The 23860-nt window shown below is 33.9% G+C and overlaps 1 protein-coding gene across 2 annotated transcripts; it reads right to left on the bottom strand.

The window, feature by feature from the left end:
• Positions 1-1557: 1557 nt before the first annotated feature.
• Positions 1558-11817, bottom strand: LOC113748715 (eukaryotic initiation factor 4A-3). Of its 2 annotated transcripts, XM_027292254.1 has the most exons (9): positions 11455-11817; positions 8803-9282; positions 7807-8047; positions 7618-7698; positions 6896-7003; positions 6681-6800; positions 5654-5821; positions 3258-3344; positions 1558-2130 (listed from the first exon to the last, which is right to left on the bottom strand). In XM_027292254.1, the coding sequence occupies exons 2-9, from the start codon at positions 9117-9119 to the stop codon at positions 2017-2019; spliced, it is 1236 nt and encodes a 411-aa protein (XP_027148055.1). In that variant the 5' UTR covers positions 9120-9282; positions 11455-11817; the 3' UTR covers positions 1558-2016. The 2 variants fall into 2 exon arrangements, with proteins under 2 accessions (XP_027148055.1, XP_027148057.1); XM_027292256.1 differs by lacking the exon at positions 11455-11817 and having other exon boundaries at positions 8803-9288.
• Between the last annotated feature and the right edge of the window lie 12043 nt (positions 11818-23860).

The following is a 23860-nucleotide window of genomic DNA, read 5'->3' as shown; positions in this document are numbered from 1 at the left end:
ATCCAAGTGATAAGACATGTTTAACCTTTAAAATTATTATCTATTTAGGATTATCAATTTGCCCCCTAAAGTTATTTTTTAGGCAATTTATTCCAATATTAAACCAATGTAGCAAGTTAAAAAACTTTAGAATACAGTACCATCTTTTTTATATAATAAAAATAATAAGAAATTTAGAGCGACTCTTCTCCTTTTTAATGTCAAGAAAAAAAAGTCAAAACATTAATTTCTTTCTTCTTGGCAATCTTATTAATATTGAAAAAATAGAAAAATAGGGAAAGGAGAGAGAGAGAGAGTTCAATTCTTTTTTTTTTAATACAAATAAGAAAGAATTCAATATTTTTATCGTTTTAAAATTACTTTACTTATCGGTTTACTACCCAATTATAATCCTAATCTCGAGGACATTAAAGTAATACAATTATATTAGATTCTTCCTTATTTTCTTTCTTTGCAAAATCTAATTTTCTGTCTCCCTCTATCCTATCTCCTTTTCTTTTCGTAGTATTAAAAAGTGTGAAAAAAGAAATTTGAAAAAACTCTTTTATTTTTATGTTTTTGGAATCTTAGAGTGAAAAAAAAGGAAGAATAATTATTCCAAAATTTTTATTTTAAATTATATATAAAAAAGGTAAATATATTTAAAAAAATTTGAACATGCTTTTTAGATATATTAATGATAGGGTAAAATATCTAGAAAATAATGTTAAAGAGTAAAGCAATTATATCACTATAATTTAAAGGAATAAAGTGATAATAATAATATAGTAATACTATAAAATAAAAGGGTATTTTTTGTCAAAAAATTATTAACATGCCAAATTAAATTACTTATGGGATGAAATGACTAAAAAATAACATTAGAAGATAAATTGATAATAGTAATATACTTTAAGGGAGTATAGTGATAATAACCCTAAAAAATTTCGTGATTTCTTTCTTTCTTTCCTTTTCTTTAAAGCTTCCTTTGATTTTATTTTAATGCCTTGACTTTAATTCTAATGTTATTCCTACTCCGTAAAAGTAGACAATTATAAGTTTAAATTGTTTATGGAACAATTCATTAGTTTAAATATATCTCCACCATCCATAAAATTAAGCGAAAACTATGCTTTCGACATCAACAAATTTCTAAACTTACGCACAAATACCTTTCACAAACACCTTTCTTCTGCTTAAGTCTGTAGTATTTCACTTCCCCTTCTTTCTTCCCATTACAACCAAGATTAGTTACTTGCTCCAGTCTTTTACTCAAGCACACTTAGTGCGTCACAAAAACTAATGCCCTGTTAAGGTTCAAGTACTCGAGGGGTTAGGAGCCAATATTGCAGAAGATGCAAAACGTGCTGCCTTGAATAAAATTGCTAACCGAAAAACCCCGTAAACCACATTGACCACTAAGTTTAGCAGACCAAATAACATCATGAAACCTCTCCTGGATCGTTGAGTCGCCAGCTAGAATATCATATACCCCAAATTCAAAGTGCCATGCCCCAAGCTTAGTCTGATTTCTAATGAAAGGGCATCCTCCCCACCAAGTTTCAAAAGATTGTGCAGTAGAGAAAAATAAGCCATCTCAACGTTCTGTTGCAGTTGGCAACCAAGAGATTACACGAAGATCCATACATAACAAAAAAGTTGGCCGGACCAGCACACTAAACAGTCACCTGTCAACATTACTGTTAGTACTACACTTGGCGCCCAGCTTTTTAGGTTCAAAAGATATACGATAACAAGACACAGTCAACAGCACTACTTTTGCCATCCACCCCAACAATACATATCAATCAGCATATCATAATAAAATGAACAACCTCTCATCTTGCGGAGCAACTCTTCACATCCAATTCAGCATGAGACAGTCCTCTTCAATAAGCGAACACATATTCCATTTAACAGTCAGCCGCTTTCTCTTGCCACCACAAACGAAGTGAACGACAATCCAATTCACGAGTACGAAATCAATCATACAGGCAGATGAAAGTTGAGAAGTCCCTAAAATGTCTTATCTACTAATTAAATGAGATCGGCCACATTCATTGGCATTTCATCAATTTGGGTACTGTAGTACTGCTCAATATCTCTTAAAATCTTGATGTCATCACTCTTAACGAAATTTATTGCAACACCCTGCATGCAAGAGAGAGAGAGAGAGGAAAGGGGGGGGGGGGGCTTGGTTAACATACAGTTAACATACAACACAACGAATGCAATGAAGCACACATATGATATAATGGATGCTATCAACATGAAAGTTTCTAGCAACTTGCATCTAATAAGCCTCACTGAATCTGTTTTTACTTTTTAACTTTTGATGCTCCCTAATTCACTTAGCAAGAAGGTTGGCTAGACGTTTATAGTCTTTATGAGCACAGAGCAGCATTGCCTCAGCAGAAATCTACTAGACACATGGACAAAATCACACTGGTCTTGCAAGTTCGTATAGGTATTAAGAGGAACAAAGCTGAGGTAGGAAGTTCATGCACTGAACATGCGCAATGCTGATATTCACAAAAAAGAAATTAAAATGGGGTACTCTGTGCATGTTGCTATCTCCTTCCACAAAAAGCATTTAAATTGAATAATATATGTGACACTGAAGCTAAAACAACACGAGTACGTTAAGGCTATTCAGTGAAGAGGACTTTTGAGGCTCAAAATAACCATTCTACAACTCATTGCAAACATACAACTTATTTTCATAGTGTGCAGACAAAAAACAAAGTGAACATAACAAACTTGATGCTTACTCTATAACACAGATACGCTCTATTCAACTGTCCAGATATTATTTTCTCCCTTTGACTTGCAAATTAGGTGTAGTGTGTGTACTGTAGAGACGCACGTTTAATATACTCATCTATACACAATTTTAAGATTACAGAATTCACTATAGAAACTAATTGTGTAAGAACCACGACAATAAAACTTCACACAATTATTTCCAATAGTACCCACATAACTTTGACAGCCCATTCCCAGCACAAACCTTGTAAAACCACTTTGCATGCCATTCCAGAGTACATAATCAGACAACAGAATAGATCAACTAGAAGATATTCTGAGCGGAAATTGAAAGAAAAGCAACAGATCTTCCCCTTCTGGACATAGTAAAATAAGAAACTGTACACCATTCTTGCACTCACTTATCTTACAGCACTTATAACACGCTAATATCTAAAAAACTATAACAGGGATATTGGATATGGAAAATTAGCATTGCAATGTAAGCAGTTCCTTGAAAGGAGAGGAAATACCTTTCTCCCAAAACGACCAGACCGACCAATCCGATGGATGTAAAGTTCTCGATTGTTGGGAAGGTCATAATTAATCACTAGGGACACCTTAAACAAATTAAATAAACACAAGAAAATTAGATTGCTCATAACCAGACTCCAGCCATGTACCAAGACAAACAAAGAGAGAATTGCATTAACTATGAAGAAGTAAATACAGCCAATATAGCGCAGTGACACTACAATGCAAATACAGAAAACCTATAAATCTCATACAAACAAATATACAATCTCCTACCATAAAGCTCTATACCGAAAAACATATCAATCTCCAAACAGGCTCCTCTAAGAAGGTGGTTTATTTACGACAAGCCTCGTAACACCTGAAAAAAAAATCTCTAGGAGGAGAAAAACTACAAGTTTATAAAAAGAAACTTCCAACAAAGGTGCACAACTACTAGAAGAAAGCTCGAATTACTGTCGCGGAATATTGAAGCCTCAGAATGTTTATTGGCTTAAGCCCGTCAATGCAAAATCCCAGGTTTGCTAAACAAGCATAAGTCCCTAATAGCTACTCAGAATTTGAAAGATTAAAGGCTTGCCTAGCTTAAAGTAGTCAATTATGTGAGAATGGCCCCAGAGTGAATAATGTTAAATTCTTTCTTAAAAAAAAGCTATACTTTGAAACATATGCATTTCAAGAATTATGCAATTCCACATAAACCTAAAACTCATGGAAGAGGGACAATTTCCAGATATATTTCTGGGTTTCCAGATATGTTAACAAACCATCTTTGAGTGATCTCTTAATTGAACAAGATGTATTTCCAAGCTAAGTCCAAGTGTAATTCCAGGCAACCTATTATCTAGTTACAATTTATGCAATTACTAAAAAGTTAGGTTCCATCAACTCAACATGGAAAAGCTGCAACAAACATGCAAATGACATGCACACAGCAATTTCGTATCCAAGATCTGAATTTATGCATAATGCACGGTAATCACTTAGAAACATACTAAGAATCGCCTGAAAAATAATCTAGCCAAGCAATTCCCAGAACCCCTTCCCCATCATATTTAATTGGCTCCAGTTTCTTGAACTAAAGATTGCCACTGATGATTTATGGCAAATAATCCTTCATTTTTTGCATATGAAGGCTGGGAATGGTGGGACTAGTTGCTATACCAGGTGACTGAGATGCTTACAACACTTGAAAGTGCTGATGGGGCCACAATAGCGGCTGCCACGTGAGGAAGACAGCTAACAGAGATAGCCAGGAAAAGGCTAAGATGGATAGAAAGGATGGATAAGATAGGTTGGCTATGGATGGGGCCTGTAGCTTGTAATACAATGGTCTACTGAGCTGCTGACACCAAAATGGTTGTGCAAACCAAGAGGAATCCAAAAGAAATGGAACTCCACTTCAACATAAAAATGTGGAGGGGAAGGGGGAAGCATCCAGCACTTATAAAGGACCATATAATCCTAGAATATTCAACTCAATAATGCACTTTATTTACTAAAAAGAATTAATAATTCCATAATGCTTGGCTAAAATTTAACATGATAACCCAGATGATTTGCTCCACCAGACTTCATGATCTGTAATGCTTCGCCAATTGGATATGGATAAAAAGTCAAATGCAGACAAGTGACTCAATCAAGAGTTTTAGGGGCAATGCATGCCAAGCCCATGTTCAATGGAGTCTGCACTCAAAAGAAAGCAGCTACCCAGCCCACATACATTACATGTACAATGTCAAAAAAGCAGCAGCTACTCAACCTCCATAAACACATCATACATGCATAAACCTTTGTTGACTGTATATCCATGTCTACCACTTGTAAATAACATTAAAATGAATTAACATTCAAAGAAAAAAAATACTGTCCAATGCTATAAAACTAGATAAGTTTCCATTCAACTAGATGGAAAGCTCACAATAAATGATTTGAGCAGATAAGCATGGACTCCACCCTCATTTGTTTTTTGCTCCGTTAGCCGAATTTACACCCGGACAAGTTTGGCCTTTCATAGTCGCACAAAATAAGCTTAATATAGCTGTTTATTATAAGATGATAAAAACTGGTGACAGTTTAGGAGATGGACAAGGTGACAGATTATGGCTTTCCAAAGAAACATGCTTTCGAATATTAACCAACTTTTTCCACAATCACTATTTCCATAAGCGGGTGGGAAAACTGAGCAAAAGACTACAAGTGAATTTCCACTTACAAGGTTAAGCATTTGAGAAAAATCATGCAGACAAATAAAAAAAAAGGGACAAAGAACTAGCTTCAAAATGTAAAATCCAAAAGAAAGAATAAGATGAAAGGAGGGCTTTTTTGGGGCCCGCAGGGGAGGGGGGAGTTGGGGCTGGCAGGGGAATTGCTGGTTGTAGAATCTAAATTTTACCTGTTGAACGTCAAGGCCCCTTGCCCAAACATCAGTTGTGATAAGAACACGAGTATTACCCTCTCGGAAATGTTTCATAATTTCGTCTCGCTCCTTCTGAGGCATATCTCCATGCATAGACGAGACCGTGAAATTATTCTCTATCATTTTTGCACTTAGCCAATCAACCTGTCATGTTATAAATCATGTTAAATTAAACAATTTTGGCGAACCTCTAAGTAATGCTTCTCGTCCACAAACACTGATTTCATGCCTACAGACAAGTATCATTCTGCTAATGTAGATGTTAACATCCAAAACTTCACAACCATTCTATCCACTGAAATAGGGTTTCACTATTACAGATTTAGAACCAGATAGTCCATTTTGGTTGTCTTTTCAACTACTCAAGAAGAAAAAGCCTTTTCACCAAAACACCAGTGAGGACATTTTATAGACTTCAGTTATCAATGTTTCGTAACTCCCCCAAAACCCACCAAAAAAAAAAAGTAAAAAAACCAAAGAAAGAAATAATTCTTTCCCTCCAAACAGCAGCCTGCAAGACCTCAACATCCTAAATTTTTGCAGCTGTGATAATAATTTGTCTAAGGTGGATCCGACTATATATTTATTTGGCAACACATTCTTAGTTTAGCTCTTCAAATTTTGAGTTCATAAGAACACATTTTCAACTACTTGAGAAAAACTTGTCTCTTTGCCAAAGGCCCTGGAGGTTATGCTAAGACCCATTGGCAAATGATGAAAAATAATGGCTTCAGGAGAACACTTAATGCTCTAAATCTGACTTGGGCTTTACTACTCCAGGAAAAGAAAACCACACATTCGAGTGTTGATAAATATGTATTTCTCATAAAGAAAAACAAAAAGAAAACAACAAGGGTAGATATGATTGAAATATCAAACTTCATTCTCAGCAAAAGTAACTAAAGTTTCTACACTATCTCCATAACTTTCAGAGTGCCTCTTGTACAAAGGCAACACAGTAACATAATCGATCTTAGGAAAGAGATGCAAATAATAATGTTACCTTCCTCTTTGTATTGCAGAAAATAACAGCCTGGGTGATGGTTAGGGTATCATAAAGATCACATAGGGTATCAAATTTCCAGTCTTCTTTTTCCACAGCAACAAAGAATTGCTTGATCCCCTACAGCATTGTAACCGCCAAAAAAAATTAATTACCTACTTATTAATGATAAAATAATTATTCACAATAAGTAGAACTTCGAAACTATGACTTGCCTCCAGAGTCAATTCATCACGTTTCACAAGGATCCGAACAGGGTCTGTCATAAATTTACTCGTTATCTCCAAAATCTCATTCGGAAGGGTAGCAGAAATCAATACGACCTGCAATTGATGAAATAGTGCTTAGTCTGCTGAATGATTAGCGTAAATACCGGATCCACATTCACATCCCCAATAGAAGCACCATTTAGAAGAAACTTATAAAATTGATCCTGCGAGTAATTTTATTTGTTTTTCCCGCATATCAGACACTAATACAATCTATCTCTTTCCCGCAAATGAGTATCCTTAAACAGAAAAAAAGATAATGCGCAGAAACCAAAAAATCTCCTAATTCCAATAAAAGATAAATAAAAATTTGCTGCAGTAAAACTGCAGCATTAATGGCACTCTCGACGATGCAAAATGCATTTGACTAGATTAGTTTGACAAAAACATGCAATGATTCCAAACCCTGAAAAAGCAAACTATTCTCCTCAAAAACTACTACTTTCCTTATAGCCTCTCAGTCAATAAGCTCTAGAAGGTTACTAATTATCTTAGGATCTGTCTGGCACCACCCTTAGTAAAAAGTTAGTGACTTGCAATACAGATAAATCGAACATAGCTAACCAATGCCAATTCTTGGACAGCAAGCAACATATTCTCTTTTCCCATAACATATGAGAATGTTGACAACTAAGGGAAGGGAGTTACCCTACAAGAAGTGTGCTTACCTGAAGTTCTGGAGGAAGATATCTGTAAACATCATAAATTTGATCCTTAAACCCACGGCTCAACATCTCATCTGATTCATCCTAAAAATGTTTCAGAAATAAGAAAGACAAAAAATGCAGTCAGACTCTGGTCAACAGCCTCACAATTAACAGGTCAGAAGTATAAAAAGGAGAAATATATTAACTTACAAGAATCAACAACTTAATAGCCCTTGTTCGGAGTGTTCTTCTTTTTATCATATCACAAACTCTGCCAGGCGTCCCAGACACCACATGAACCCCATGTTCTAGCTTCCTAATATCCTCTCCCACACTCTTGCCTCCAATACATGCGTGCACCTGTACATTTATGAATTCACCAATTGCTTGTATCACTTGCTCTGTCTGTGCTGCCAATTCCCTTGTGGGTGATAATATCAAGGCTTGCACCCTAAATGATGGAAAACAAAATAATTATTCCAAATCCCTATGTAAGATATTATTCCCACAATTAAACTTCTCTTGGAAAAAGATTATTTTGAGCAGTAGAAAACAAGAAAAAGCACAAACAAACAAAACACAAGCGCTATACCCCAATGAGACCAAATAAAATTTTTGCCCATATATAACTTTTAACCTTCTTTTTTCTTTTAATTCAACATTTTACTTTCAACCACAAACATCTCAAATTAAATTTTCAGCTTGAACAACAAACAGCTGCAACAAGAAAAAGAAACAAACAAAACAAGAAGCACCCCAACCAATAAAATAAAAAATGGCACCATCAAAACACTGCCCAGTGGCCAAGGAGGGCTCTTAGAGTCCTCCCCGCTGTGCCTGTTTCATCAAGCGTAAAGCCATATTTATCTATTGCTACTTTATAAGGTCCATAAAGACAAAAACTGTGCCTGTTTATCAATTAGGGCTCCAAGCGAGCCTGTTTCATAATTTTGCCACGCCCTATAGGTTAAATATGTTTGTCCACTCTGCAAATTAAAAAAAAAAATTTAATACTATACCAGTGTTCTAAAGTTTGAAATCATGAAGTACTGCTATACAAATTTTCTCCAATATCTTAAACAAACCAAAATTTAAATAAGCAAGGGCAACCAAATTAAACAGAGTAACCTAAAAGATTAAACAAAAGAAAATCCAAAACTCAACTCCTTAGCCCTAGCTATTGTAATTACGAATTAGATTACGTACTCAGAAGATTTGGTGTCAACGACTTGGCAGACGGTTAGGCCAATCATTGAGGTTTTCCCAGTTCCAGATTGAGCCTGAGCGATGACATCACGGCCAGATATAATTGGAACCACAGCTCTTTGTTGAATAGCGGAGGGTTTCTCGAAGCCGTATTGATAAATCCCTCTCAACAAGTCATCTTGTATGCCCATTGCGTCGAAGGTCATGATGGGCTCCACACCCCTGGTCGTCTCGAACACCAGCGACTCATCGCCGGCGTCAAGCACCGGACCTCGACGGGTCCTGTTTGCCGGCACCACCGAACCCGATGCAGCCATGCAATTGATTCTTCTCTGGTTGTATAATTTTCCTGTTCTTTCTTTCACCTATTGGCCTCTTTCTAGGGCTTTTGAAATAGAGAAATAAGAGGAGGAAAATGACGATAAAAGGCGGAGTATTCAAGTGTAAAATTGATTCGCGCTTGAAAGTCGGTTGGAAACCCTACGGACATGTAAAGTGAACATGAACCGTTAGAACAACTGCTTCCTGATGTAAAATGTGGCAAACACGCTCGACCATTAACCCTAAATTTGCAATGCAAAATCAAGAAGATATGTGAAGTAAGCGCATAAAGTAGAAAAACGAAAGAAAAACATGAACCATATAATAAAAATCCAATCTTTATAACAAATTACACCCAATTAAGAAAAGCCCATCTCAATTTATAATCCGTTTGTATTCGTCGTGTTTACTAACCCTCGACATTTTAATCAAGAATTAGCCCAGAACAGACAATTAAAACTAAAACCACTAGCAAAAGGGAATTTTTAAACAAAAAAATCCAATCAGGCAACTTAAAAAAGCCCCAATCTTTCATTCAAAATGGCTAATGGAAAAAAATATATAGATCCAAGGGCATACCTCAGAGGACGAAGAACATAGGAAGCTGAAAAAAAGTCAGAGTAACAAGGAATAGTACGGGGTATTTGTATAACGGGGAAAGGGGTGGGCTATTGGGGGGTGATAGGAAGGGATTGAAGGGGGAGGGCAGCTTACAGACGTGGGTATGTGAGTGGTAATAATTGAAAAACGCGGCTTTGAATAATGGGAAGAGTGTTGCAGGTGAAATTATATCCGTTTTTCCCCGTCGTTTTATACTAAGTTATTTGTCTGATTTTTTTAACCAAAAAATTGGTCAATTTGATCAAACTCATCCTTTGAATTTCAACTGCTTGGTTTGGGGTCTTTATGGCATTGGATATAGCTGTCTAATAAATTCTTTTAGCTATGAGTACTAGTAGCTTGGAGTATTGTTGAAACTAGGGGTGCAAACGAGCCGAGCCGAGTCTAACATTGAACTTATCGAGTCAGGCTCGACTACTGTACACTCGAGCTCGAGCTCGAGAAAATTGAGCTCGAGCTCGACTCGAATAAGTAAGAAGCTGGCTCGAGTTCGACTCGATAAGGCTCGATTTACTCAACTCGACAAGAGCTCGAAATGGCTCAAATTCAGCTCGAAAATTTCTGTCACTAAACATAACCAGCTTTATTTAACCTGACTCCAATAGCACGTTTTAAGCTATTCAATGCCTTGCAAACTTGAATTTAACAATTCCAGACATGAATTAAAAGTAACAACAAACAAGTTCTTCATTGTCCAATAATACATGCACGAAATTATAGCTTTGAAAAGATTGATATATTTGCCAAATACTAAAATATTTTTCTACTACAGAGTAAAAGACAGGCAGTAATAATTTTACCTATAAAAACATTGCACATGAGTAACAAGCTTCAAAAAGCACATTTACCTTGTTCATAAATTACAAACCTTCATCATTACATTAAAATTACTAAACATTGCACAAGAATCTTCACTCGGCTTTGACTAAATATCATCAAACTCATTCCATTTAGTGCACAAATCTGTCATATCTTTAACATTTATACTTTCTCCTATCACCAACAGCCAAAAAGGCCGTGCAAATATTTCAAGTTCTTCTTGATTATCTGTTATATACGCGCATCACATACTTGAACATAACCTAGGACTGTATTTATGTGTAACATGTACCACATGACCACATTATTGTAAAGAAATATCCTACTACAATTAGACGGATTAAATAAAAAATTGATTAATTTCACTAAGCACATAATTTTTAAATGCAATCCAGCTTGCATTTTCTAACAGGACAAGCTAAAAATTACCCCAGAATGAGAAAATAAAAAGTGAACAATCAAAAACTACAAACCAAAAGTATTTCAATCAAACAGAAGGTATATTCCATGAAATGTATGTAAGAAGTTAAGAAAAGAAACCCAACATTCTTACCAATCTTCAAAAAACAGTCCCTAATAATAATAACAGATCCAAATTCAAAAAAAAAAATAAGGAGAAAAAAATACATTGACAGAAACCCTTCTTCCAATCAATAATCAGTACAATCTTAATTCACCGATCATGATATAGAAAACAATTCAATACATGCGACAGTCTAAAATCCATGAGATGAGAGAAGAAAGCGAATACCCGAGAAGAGAGAAATTTTAAATAAATTGATTGAAATTGGGGACGGAAATGGGAAAGAAGAGGCGATCTAATTCTAACGAAAGCTCCGTCGCCATTAACAGGAAAGAGGAAATTAATAAGGGAAGAAGAGAAAGGGCAACCTGTTCGCTTTGCCTGTCGCGAGGCCCTCCACCAATGGAGCTGATGAAATGGGCGTCGGAGAGAAAGGGCGGCAGTGGTGGAAGTCGGAGAGTGCCTGTTCGCTTTGCCTACCGTAGCTTCTAACTGGGAGTCGGAGAGAAAGGGCGGCAGTGGTGGTGGCAGAAGTGGCCAACAAACTGGGAGTCGGAGAGAAAGGGCTCTTCAATCGAAGGCCGGCAGTAGTGGTGGCAGAAGTGGCTTGAAGACAGTGGTAGCGGCGGCTAGGGTATGCTTCTGATTTGGGGAAAGAAGAATGCGGACAGCGGAACAGCCGAGTGGGAAGAAGGAGATGTGTTTGTGACTTTGGGTCCACCGTCCTCCACTGTCTTGGTCCTTCGAGAAATTGTTATCTAGTTTCTAATTTAGTAATTAGTTATATAAGTAAGGGTATTTATGTAATTTCGTACGACAGCGGCTATTTAGTAGGGATATATAAGTAGGGGTATTTATGTAATTTCATACAGAGCCGGTTAGTTCGCGTACATTGAAGATGATTGGTATGCGTTGATTTCCTTTGTTGGTCATAAGAAGCCGTTGGACTTCTGGGATCTAAAGTTGGCTAGAATCTCCAGCGAACCAACAGGTATCGCAACAAAATTATATATATTTAATTAGTATTAGTTTGTCTGTTAGTTGATTAAATTTGATTTAAAAGATTACTACTACATCAAATAGTCTAGTATCTTTAATTAGTACTAGGCTTGGTGTCCGGCGGGTTCCGCGGGGTATCCATTATTGACTGTTTTAGAATAATGTAAGATTTATTTAATAACATAGATTTCGAGTATTTTGTATAATAATTGGATAGATGAGTGATATATTGGATTGATTTATTTATCAATAGATATAATAAAATTGATGTGATTTGTATAGTGTTTTTTAAAATTAATATGATCAAAAGATTTGATGGATAATATTGGTTTCAAAAAATTTTGTTTTTTGATTTTAATTTAGTGATAAGTAAATATTATTTAAATTAATGGAATATATATTATTTTTTGACAAGATGGAAAATTAGGTGGATAATTACATTGAGAGTGTTATAATTTATTGTACTTTGGGCGTTGGTAGTTTATGTATTTTAGAATGATGATAATTTGGATAGCTAGGATGAGAAAGTGTGCATTGTTGCAGTGGAAAAGTCTATGGAAAGGATATAAAAGAATGGAAAGTTTGTTGAAAAATAAATGGATAATAGATATTTTTTTGGCAAATTTTGATATAGTTTGGGTGTTGTGTGATGAGATAAATTAATAATTTGGAATAATTTGATGTTATAGCTTGGTAAAAAATGTGTTTATTAATTAAGTAGATTTTTTTCGATAAGTAAAGATGATATTGATTTAGTTATGAATGAATGTGATTGAGATAGATAGAAGTTGTATTTTTTTAAATTAATAGAATCTAAATAAGTAAAGGATAATATTACTTTTGAGAGTTGAGAGATTTTATATATTAATAGTTTATTGATAAATGGATATTAGATATTTTTTTGGCAAATTTTGATATAGTTTGGGTGTTGTGTGATGAGATAAATTAATAATTTGGAATAATTTGATGTTATAGCTTGGTAAAAAATGTGTTTATTAATTAAGTAGATTTTTTTCGATAAGTAAAGATGATATTGATTTAGTTATGAATGAATGTGATTGAGATAGATAGAAGTTGTATTTTTTTTAATTAATAGAATCTAAATAAGTAAAGGATAATATTACTTTTGAGAGTTGAGAGATTTTATATATTAATAGTTTATTGATAAATGGATATTATTGAAAGTAAGGTGATGTGTATAAATTTTTTATAAGAAATAGAAATGATTGCACATGAAAATTATAGAGTTTAATCATTGTAATTTGCAGTAGAATTTTTAAATATTTATTGTTTGATGTTTATGTGACTTATTTTATGTGACTTAATGTCATAGTGAGTTTTGTATTAATATATAGATATAGGTACACGAGATATTTTGTAATATGCATGTATGCATATGTGTGTGTGTGTGTGTGTTTAGTATTTTATTTTAGGTGATATAATGGTTTAATTTTTGAAGTGTTTATTTTTTTGTGGTTTTGTTTGTTTGTTATATTTTTATTATTTATTTATTTATATATGTGTGTATATATATATGTAGATCTATATTTAATATTTTATTTGAGTTTGTATGATTGTTTAGTATTGTTTCGTCATGTCTATCTTTTCTAGTTTTGTTTGTTCGTTATATTTGTAGTGTTCCTATTTGTCTTGTGATTCTTGTGTCAATATGATATATTTTTTTGAGTTACATCATGTATATTTTTGTCTGTATATATAAGGGTTTGTTTGTCTTTTTTTGTTTTAGTCTTCAATGGTATATTTTCCAATTTTTTAATTTTTGAAATATTAACGAACTAACATTTTTGCAATAGAGGGAAATTATCCTATATTTTTAAGAACAATTAGTCATATTAATGCAAGCTAATACAAAGTGGCACAATTGATTTATATTTATTAGATACACACAAAATTTTCATTGATATATATATTTTTCAAAAAATCAATATTTCTATCGATATATATATATTTTGCAGAAAATGAACATATATAAAAAGACACACAATTAATCATCACTTTGTATTGACCGCATTTATATTATGTTGCTCAATCTTAAAATGCAAAAACTTTAAGTTAATAATTCAGTAGTTAACAAATATTATCGAAGTAACATTTTTGAAATAGAGGGAAATTATCCTATATTGTTAAAAACAATTGGTCGCATTAATGGAAGCTAATACAAAGTGGCACAATTGATTTATATTTATTAGATACACACAAAATTTCTATCAATAGATATATATATATGTATTTTCTAGAAAATCATTATTTTTGTCGACATATATCTTTTGGAGAAAATGAATATATATATATATATATATATAAAAAGGCACACATATAGGATGCAAGAATATATATAGATTTGTATAGCCCAAAAAAGATTATATATTCGTATTTGTATGCACACAAAATTTTTATCGATTTGCATATTTTTTAGAAAATCAGTATTTTTGTTAATATACACATTTTGGAGAAAGTTTAGTACTTGCATTAATTTTTTGGGAATTAATAAGATTCTAAAATTTAAAGATAACACAATTTCGAAGAGTCCGTTAGTTTATTGATATCGAAATTTAATAATGCTTGATTGAATAGCATATATGAATAAATATATATAACATATATAAACTAAATATTTTTAACAATGTGATATTAGAAATTAAGAAATCATATATTCGTATTTATTAATCGAATAATCATTTTTGAATTCAATGAGTATTAGATCGATTAATTTGTAAATAAATGTTGCTGGAAAGAATAGTACTTGCATTAATTTTTTGGGAATTAATAAGATTCTAAAATTTAAAGATAACACAATTTCGAAGAGTCCGTTAGCTCATTGATATCGAAAATTAATAATGCTTGATTGAATAGCATATATGAATAAATATTTATTTAATCATAAAGCAATTTATTTATTGATTAATCAATATCTTACTCAAAATCAACGAATAGATAATGTAACAAATACAATTTATATTGTCCTGTATATATTAGATGCACACAGAATTTTTATTGATTCACATATTTTTTAGAAAATCAATATCTTTGTTAATATATATATTTTGGAGAAAGTTAATAAATATAAAAGAGCAGAAGAAATTATATTTTGAAGAATGAGACATTAATACAAAGTTAAAGGAGGAAGTTATATGTTGAAGGAAGTTAATAAATAAAATCGATAAATTAATATATTTTTGTCAATAAAGTCTGATAACAATTGCAGCAGCGGAAGATGGACAGGAAACAAAAGGACAAAATTGACCACAAAATTACAAAGAAACCAGGACAAGGGCACAATCGGAAGAAGGGAACAAAAGAAGAAATGAGGAAAAGCGCACCAACAGCCAAAGAGGTTGCACGGACCTGAGAAAGGACAAAAAAGGACGAAATGAGATGCGAAATCACAGGGAAACCGGCACAATCAACTATAGCTCAAGCCTCCGGGTTTTATGTAGTTTAGATTAATTTATTACATTTGATTAGAATTTGAATTAGTTTAATTAGTAATAGTTTATTAATTAATAGTGTTATTAGTATTAATTGTATTGCCTCTGCCTATTCAGTACAAGTACTATTTAGTAAGCATTATTGCATTTTCTTGTTTAGGATTTTCAAGTATTTACATCTTATTCTTATACATGCTCCTTATGATCCTACCATTGTCACTCAATTTTTCCATTTTAGAGCGTTCTCCGCACCTCCATGTGTTCCTGCTTTTGGGGGTCATTTCCATGTGATGCCTACTCCCTTACTCGGATTCGACTATACGACGGGTGTTGGTTCATCCTTTGTTAGGCCACATATGTCATTTAGGATGAATAATGAGTTAAGCGAAAACTTGATCGTATCTATGACTTATTAGGGTCTTCGATGGGTTTTTCGCTAGTTTTTCCAAATAAACGCAAATACTGCTCCTCATCAAGACCCTTCCACAACATCTACAAATCTTTTTGTTCGAGATGTGGTCAGACTTCTGTGGTGGACCTCTCCGATAATGATGAGGATGAACAAATGCCTGAGACACTATTTAGGAGGTCTGAACGCCTACAGCTGCAACAAGATCTGCCATACCGGAGAGTGCATTGGAGATGTGGTTGCTCTACTACCCCGCACAATAGGGACAAAAGGCACATTGATGGGTAATGATGATTTGTAGCATCCATGGGTGATTTGTAGCTTTAAACAATGACAATACTTTTTACTTTGTTATTGATACAAACGTTGCCAACTTGTGACGAAACTCGTAAGAGACAAGCTCATAGGATCTAGAGGAATCGGACACGCTTGAGAATGGATGAACCTTGACCTGTTAATCACGTGGCTAATGAACCTTGGTATAAGGTAGATGACGCCACAATCTAGTGCATGTTTCAATCGAACGATATATAAGTTATCTCTTGATATGTAAGTTTCAATCGAACGATTTGATGTTTGTTTTCCATTTTCATGTAGCATTCTATTATTATTATCTGCTTTAGAGCAATGGTTGTTGAAAGGGACGTGAGATTTGCAAAGCACCATGTTTAGCCATTTACAAAGCATCTTGTTTCCTTATATTAGCATATGATATAAAATTAATGCAAAATTAATTTTAGTATACAATTAATATTTCATATAACCTTTAAATATCACTTAAAAAATCTACTTTAATTTCTCTTTGCAAAAATGTCCTCTAACAATCCAACTATTAGTTTCCTTATAGTAGTATATGGAACAATATCACCTCAATGTTAGTATACACGATTAGTTAATATAACTCTTAAATAGTAACTAAAGAGAGGGTGGAACTAAATTTACACCCCCTTCATACTAAATGCACACCTTATACATTTATTAGACACTCATGTCCTTAATTTTTATTAGTATTTAGATTATCATTAGTAATGTATTTCCAAAGAAAAAAATCTACACCCTTATCTTTATGTCAATTCTATATTGAAATTCCTTTTCTTATTTATTTCATTCCAGAATTTATGTTTCTTGAGCTTGCTCCAATTTTTTTCTCTCCTTTTATAGCCTACTACCTTTACTTTATTGAACTTTTTTTTTAAACTTACACATAATCAAATGGCAGATATTAGTATAAGAAGTCAATATGATTGAATATTCCACCTTAAAAACTATTTAGATTTTAATTTTATGAAATTGAAATGCAGAGCTAGGTATTGCTACATGCTTAATTTTTAATAGAATTTGTATTTACATGCTTAATCACAATTGAAAACTTGGATTGTTAAATTAATTTAAAATTGAAAATTTTATTCTTAAGCACTTATAAAATATTTGAAACATTCTCTTTTACAATGTTTATTTTTTCCCTTTGTGCTCTATTAATGTTTGTTTCTTGAAACTATAAGAATCATCAAATAACTTGAATAAATAAGGGCAATGTTGTCCAATAAATGCATGGGGTGTGAATTTAGTATAGAAGAGTGTGAATTTAGCTCTTCCCCTAATGAAATAATGAAATAGTAATTTCTTTATTAGATATGATTATTAGAACTATAAGTAGTAACCAAATAGACACTATACCAAAAAAAAAAAAAGACAAATAAAAGAAACCAAAGACAAGCATAAGAAAATTCAACCACGATACAATTTTATCATTACTAAATTGACTTGAACTAAAATAATCGGAGTATTAATCAAAACTAAACATAAAAAAATTCAACTTTTGATATTTTGATCAAGCACGGATCTTCCCTAATTCCAATAAACTTATGTTAAGCCCTAACTCCAATAAACTTATGTTAAGCAACTCTTCACCAAACTCCACTTTTGAATGCAATTTTTTTTTCACTTTAGAATTTCTTCTATTATATTTTAACCTTAGTAATTGATTATTCAATATTGAATGTTATTATTCAAGTTTATAATCTAAAATTTATCTATTATATATGTTTGACCGCTCGCCCCCTAAATCAAAATCCGGGTTCCAAAGCTGTGCGGGGATGCTCCTAATTCTGAAACCACTTCACAGTTATTAAGCTCTGCATTCTTTCAACTTTCCCATTGGCCCCCAACTGGTAGGCGACCAATGGATGAGCGGTTTCTTCAGGTAGATTGCAGATCAGGATATCCCCATCATAAACAACGCCCTTTTGATGGAATGCAAATGGAGGACCACACTTGATATCGTCCATGGCATAAGGCCTATCTGATTCAAGGCGCCTGCAAAATTCATTTTCTTCCCAAGGAATGCTAAGGCGGTCGACCTTGAAACCAACAAACAACTCACAAGTCTCCCATTTGCCACTCCTGGTGTCGTAAGCAAAGGAGGCATATCGAGTTGAAACGCACAGCTTTTTATCAATAACTACGTGGGAGAATGGACGTCACCCCCGGTTAAAATAGTACTTGCTACAATACTCATAGAAAGGAGGGTTTTCTAGGGGAGACCACTCATTGGTGCGAGGATCGTACACCTCAAAGCTAGGATCAGGGGTGTAATTTCCAGTGAGCATGCAAGGCCCACAAAGTACGTACAAAAGACCATCAATTTCCTCTAGAATGGGAGTAGACATGCCTGCATGCATTCCTCCTAGCTTCTCCTTCTTTAAATGGAATTCTGGAGGAGGGATAGGGATACCACCACCGTGATCACCATTACCGGCCACAGATGAAGAAGCCCGAAGGTGTACCAATTGTTTGTAGGGGGTGAGATCATAGCAGTGCAAGTCACAGCTTAGAGACCGGGGAGTGTAGATGAATGCCGGAAATTCGTCATCATCATGCTTTAGGCCGCCGACTAAGAACACTCTAGTTCCTATGTTAACGCAGCCCACACCATATTCATCCCTGTCGGTCACGGTGAGCACTTCTTCAAGTTCAGAATCTGCATGATCTTCCCTGCAATGCCGATCAGATGAAGTTTCTTCATCTTCTGCATCCACGATCAGACTCTCAAGTGGGACGGACTGGATAGAATACCGCATACATCGGTCGGCAGAAGCATATGGCATGAGGTACACAAACAGATGCTTCTTTTTCGTCATGATCACTTCTTCAACTGCCCGATCGTCGTCAACAGGGTGTCCAGAAGAATTCAACGACCCAGGTATACCTAGTCCCTCAAACGGAAACGATGACAAGTCATGATCAGCCTGCTTGCTCATGATGATTATTATTAATCTCAGAAAACGAAATTTAATATGTATACCGCGTTGCTTTGATAGAAAAACCTACCACGGAAGCAACCCGGCGAACCAAAACTTCTAATCGGTAAAACCTCAGTCTGGAGCTGAAATTATCGTGAATCAAACTAACTTGACTTTATAAGAAACAAAGACGATAGTGCAGCGGAGAGGTGGGAGATCATGCTAATGTATAGGACGCAGTTCCCTAGCAACTTTAGTGCCAAAACCCAAAAAGGGCAGGATTAACTAAACAAAATCCGAATAAGACATGGACATATTCTAGATGGGAACTTGATAGACTAACTAAATCCAAATTTCTTAGGGGTTAGGATCCCGCATAGCAATCAACGACTTTCAATTTCTGATTTTTGGCAATCCACTACACTTCGGCAATTAAAAGGACCAGTATCATCTTTGTTCCAAAAACACCCTTTTTTATCCATATAATAGATACACAAATTTGGCACCAATAATTAGCTAATACGTAAAGGGTTTGAAATAAAAAAAAATTTCTTGCTTTGCAAATTCAACCATCAGAGTCTCAGAAAACCCCATTGTAGAATTATTTCAATGGATTAAACCCCAAATATCCAAATTATCCATTAATTCTTTTTTATTAGACCTGCCATCTATAAATATAAAAATTATTAATTGGATTTAGTACTTGCATATATATAGATTAATCAACGGATAGAAACAAAGAAAAGAATTTTTAATCCAATAATACGTTGACCAATCCCCCTCAGCAGTTTTAGCCACTTTTTTTTTTTTTTTTTTTTTTTTAAAAAAAGGGTTTAAAAAAGTTTGTTGAAACCTTTGGTATTAACAGCTTGACAGCTAGTGCTGAAGTGCTGAAACTTTTCAAATTTAGAACATGGCATACTTAAAGATTAGCATATTCTTGCCACAAAAAAGGAGTGAGGACCAGACCCAACTACATGTTTGAACCACGTCCACGTAGATGAGGATCCAACGGTTATTTATGGGCTCTTAGACTTGGTTGAACCAATGTGACATATACAAGTTTCGGTGTTTTTTTTTTTTTTTCAAACGATAAAAAGCAAATTTCATAACAATTTGCTAAAAATCATCTAGTACGATTTGATATACATCACTACCCTAATGATAAATTATGATTAGAGATCAAGGTACATTGGATCGGTGTGTAACTAATAAAAATAAGACTTAAGTTTTTTATTCAATGTCAGTGTACAATTTTTATACACTGATAGCATTTTCATTGCTAAAGTAAACTTTGATCTTTTAAATTTTTTCATAAAATAATTCTATATAGGTAATTATAATGCTTAGAGATAGTTATGTTGAAAACATATGGTTAAATAGTTAAAATTTAAAAATGTTCATGGATAGTTATCTTGACAACATGTGTGTAGGTAACTAAAGTAAGAGTAGTTTTCATAAGGGTAAAAATGACAGTAAATGTTTATCCCAAACTCCTTTCTCTCCTTTTATAATACTAGTGCTAAGGGCATACCCATATGTGTGCAATTTAAAAATAAATTAATGTTTATGAAATTTTCTTTAATGAATTGATAGTTATCTTGGCGGTTATGCCGAGTGGTAGTTATCTTGTAGTTAAATCTTTTTCTATAATAAAAAATTTGGATATTCAAACCTATTGGTAGTTACAATAAAAATTATGTTAGTTACATATAATTGGATAGTTAGAATAAAATTTAGTTTTTGTGAGGACAAAAATGGAAGTTTAAATAGTGATAAAAGATGTTTACGCCAACCCTTTTCTCTGCCTTTATGCATAGTATGGATAGATAGAATATAGATATATTTTTTTTTGGTTGCCTACCCAAGACCTGCTTAAACGGAACCAAGCTGCTTACCACTTGGCCCAACCCCGGTTGGTAATATAGATATTTTGAACATGTGTTTAATTTCAAAATAGAATTTTAAGTAAGAATTTCTAAACGAATATACCAGAAAAAAAAAGAATGGATAATTAAAAGGTAAAAAACACATCTGAAAACATATATTCCTCTTCGCTGACGGAAAGAAAAAAATTAAAAATGTTCGGACTAGCAAATGCCCCTTCAAATTGTTTCTGCAACCTTTTCTTCCCTTTTTAAATCTACACATGACCCTTTGAGAGTGCAAAGAAGACCCCTTCAAGATGGAAATCATCATTCTCACGTAGAAAAACGAATTTTATTATTATTAATATACTGGAAAAAGTGGTCAACTAGTATAAAGAGTGCTTGCTCCAATATGGGGTGCCACATACTTAAAATCACAAGTAATATTCCAGTGAAAAATTTTATCTACGTCTTGACTAACTAAAAGCACAGTGGTGTTACCGACTTAATCTTCTAAATCCATCATTCCATATGGGATGCGGCCAAACGCAGCTGCAATTAAATTTGATCAATGTCGTGGCTAACTTTTGCTTCTTAATTTCAAAGAATATTCGTTTCATTAGTTCTATTTTCCAAGAGAAAAATGAACCAAATTTTTTAATCTAGTATTAGCATATTCTATTATTCTCTAGTTCAGGCAGCGAAGTATTTGTCATTTGAGTTCGTTAGCAGGGACTGGAGAAGGAAATGCAACATATCTTAAGAGTGTGAATTAATAAACAGAGTTGAAGAGATATGAATGGAAGCCAATCATGATCTAGAAAATGTCATGGTATTTAGATTTCGATGAAAATGACAGGACAATATGTGATAAAAAAAAACCATCATCAAGAGAAATTGCCAAAAATATAACACTGATTTTTGGTCCTTCCCAAGTGCTTAGATCGACACGATCAAATATTCTACCTTTAGGGAGAGTGGGCATCTTTTCTTTGCACCTCCATGAGTGAGGACCCCATTTCTATATGCTCTCAAGTCTCAAAAGTCATAAAAGTCATCACCATGTAAAAGTCCTCTTACGTATTAGTCCAATTCAGGAGGTTAAGAGAAAAAGAAACTACTATTGTATTACCTTCCTCCCTTGCATGCAATAGCTTACTATTGTTTTGCCATGGCTAAAACTTTTATAGCAATCCCTCTTTTGGGATTTTTTTTTTTGTTCAAATACAATTTTGTATAATGCATTAAATTTGTGAAAATACTAGATCTAAAAATGATCATCATGTTTGGAGAACTTGATTTAGTGCGTAACAAATTTACAGCCTAAAGGCTAGTTCCTGCATGGAAAATTTCATGCACACTGCAAAGATATAGTACTATCGACAAAGAGACTAGGAACATTGAAGACTTATTGATACGTTATTGTTACAATTATCTTCCCCAAAATATAAACGATAAACATAACCAAGTTATCTTCTCAATTTTTGTATTATAGAGAGCGTAAGAACGAAGAAGATGTTCTTAACATAATTCTTGCCAAAATAGGGAAAGGCATATAGTTTAAGGAAAGAAAAAAAACAAAGAAATTTAAAAACTTTAAGAGAACCAAAGTTGATGTGACGCTCATATGTTCTCTACTTGAGCTTATCTTCACCCATCAATCAGCAGGGATTTCAGCATAACCTCCAGTCCTATTCCAATAGGCAGAAACAGTTCTGCGCAAATCGTCTACATGTAAAGTCTACGCAGATGGGGCACTAATAAATCTAGGTCCCAACTAGGGTCAACCTAGAATAGTGGCAATTAAAATAAAGCTACTTTGTACTTTCTTATCTCCCTTGGGCTAATTACATGTTCTTCTAATTAGGCATGCTCTTGCTTTATTCTTTCCAACAAAGCGTTAGAATACAAGCAGTCTAAGGGGATCCATTAAAGTCAAACCTCCAGGTAATTGCTAACTAGAAGCCGACTAAATGGACCTTAAACACTCACACTTGACTCTCTACTGGACCGATGTGGGAGAAAGGGGTGGGGAAACACTCGACTTAAACCAGCTATTAACCCTCACCGTGAACTCTTGTTTCTTTCCAACAAAGCGTTAGAATACAAGCAGTCTAAGGGGGACCCACTAAAGTCAAACCTACAGGCAATTGCTGACTAGAAGTCGACTCAATGGACCTTAAACACTCACACTCGACTCTCTACTGGACCTTAAGCGTTAGAATACAAGCTCTTGCTTTATTCAGCTCTCAAAATTTTGATTTGGTACTTTTGTTCTAAAACTTTTTAGAAATAAAACAGCTATAGAAGAGCAGATTAATTTCAACATCTTTTGATCTGAAGAGCAGAAATAAAAACTTTTGATCTGGTGTTTTTGAGCACAAAAGCAAAGGTTAGATGTGAATGAGAGCACTTTAAACAAGTTTTATCTCATAACTGTGATTAGATTGCTTAGAGCAAATGCAAACAAGCCCCATGCTTGCAATATATGTTAGGAAGGGAAATATAATTGACTAAGATAGATGCATGATGCATTTTTTTTCTGGCAAAAATGTATCAATTGGAAAACTTGGGTTTTCAAAGGGTGAACTCAGGGTACAAAAAGAAAGATGATTATTTGGAGCAGAATAAAAAATCTAGGGAGGCCTTAAACTATTGTTGTTGTCTCCTTTTGGCCCCTCATTTAAAATTTGTTTTCGATTGACCCTTGAATAATTAAAAATGCACATTTAAGGACTCCAGTGACTTTAAACATAAATTTGGTCGGATATAAAGGGCATTTTTGTCCATTTGTAGTTGAAGTATTT

This window comes from Coffea eugenioides, chromosome 10 (genome assembly GCF_003713205.1).
Source record: "Coffea eugenioides isolate CCC68of chromosome 10, Ceug_1.0, whole genome shotgun sequence".
Taxonomy (NCBI): domain Eukaryota; kingdom Viridiplantae; phylum Streptophyta; class Magnoliopsida; order Gentianales; family Rubiaceae; genus Coffea; species Coffea eugenioides.
The sequence above is the reverse complement of the archived record's forward strand: the minus strand, read 5'-3'. Positions and strand labels throughout refer to the sequence as shown.

Excerpts from the sequence above, each read along its gene's own strand:
- LOC113748715 (XM_027292254.1), bottom strand. The coding sequence starts at position 9,119 with ATGGCTGCATCGGGTTCGGTGGTGCCGGCAAACAGGACCCGTCGAGGT. Across the intron at positions 6,801-6,895 it reads GTGATGAATTGACTCTGGAG|GGGATCAAGCAATTCTTTGT; the intron begins GCAAGTCATAGT and ends ACAATGCTGTAG. Across the intron at positions 3,345-5,653 it reads GGGGCCTTGACGTTCAACAG|GTGTCCCTAGTGATTAATTA; the intron begins GTAAAATTTAGA and ends AATTTGTTTAAG.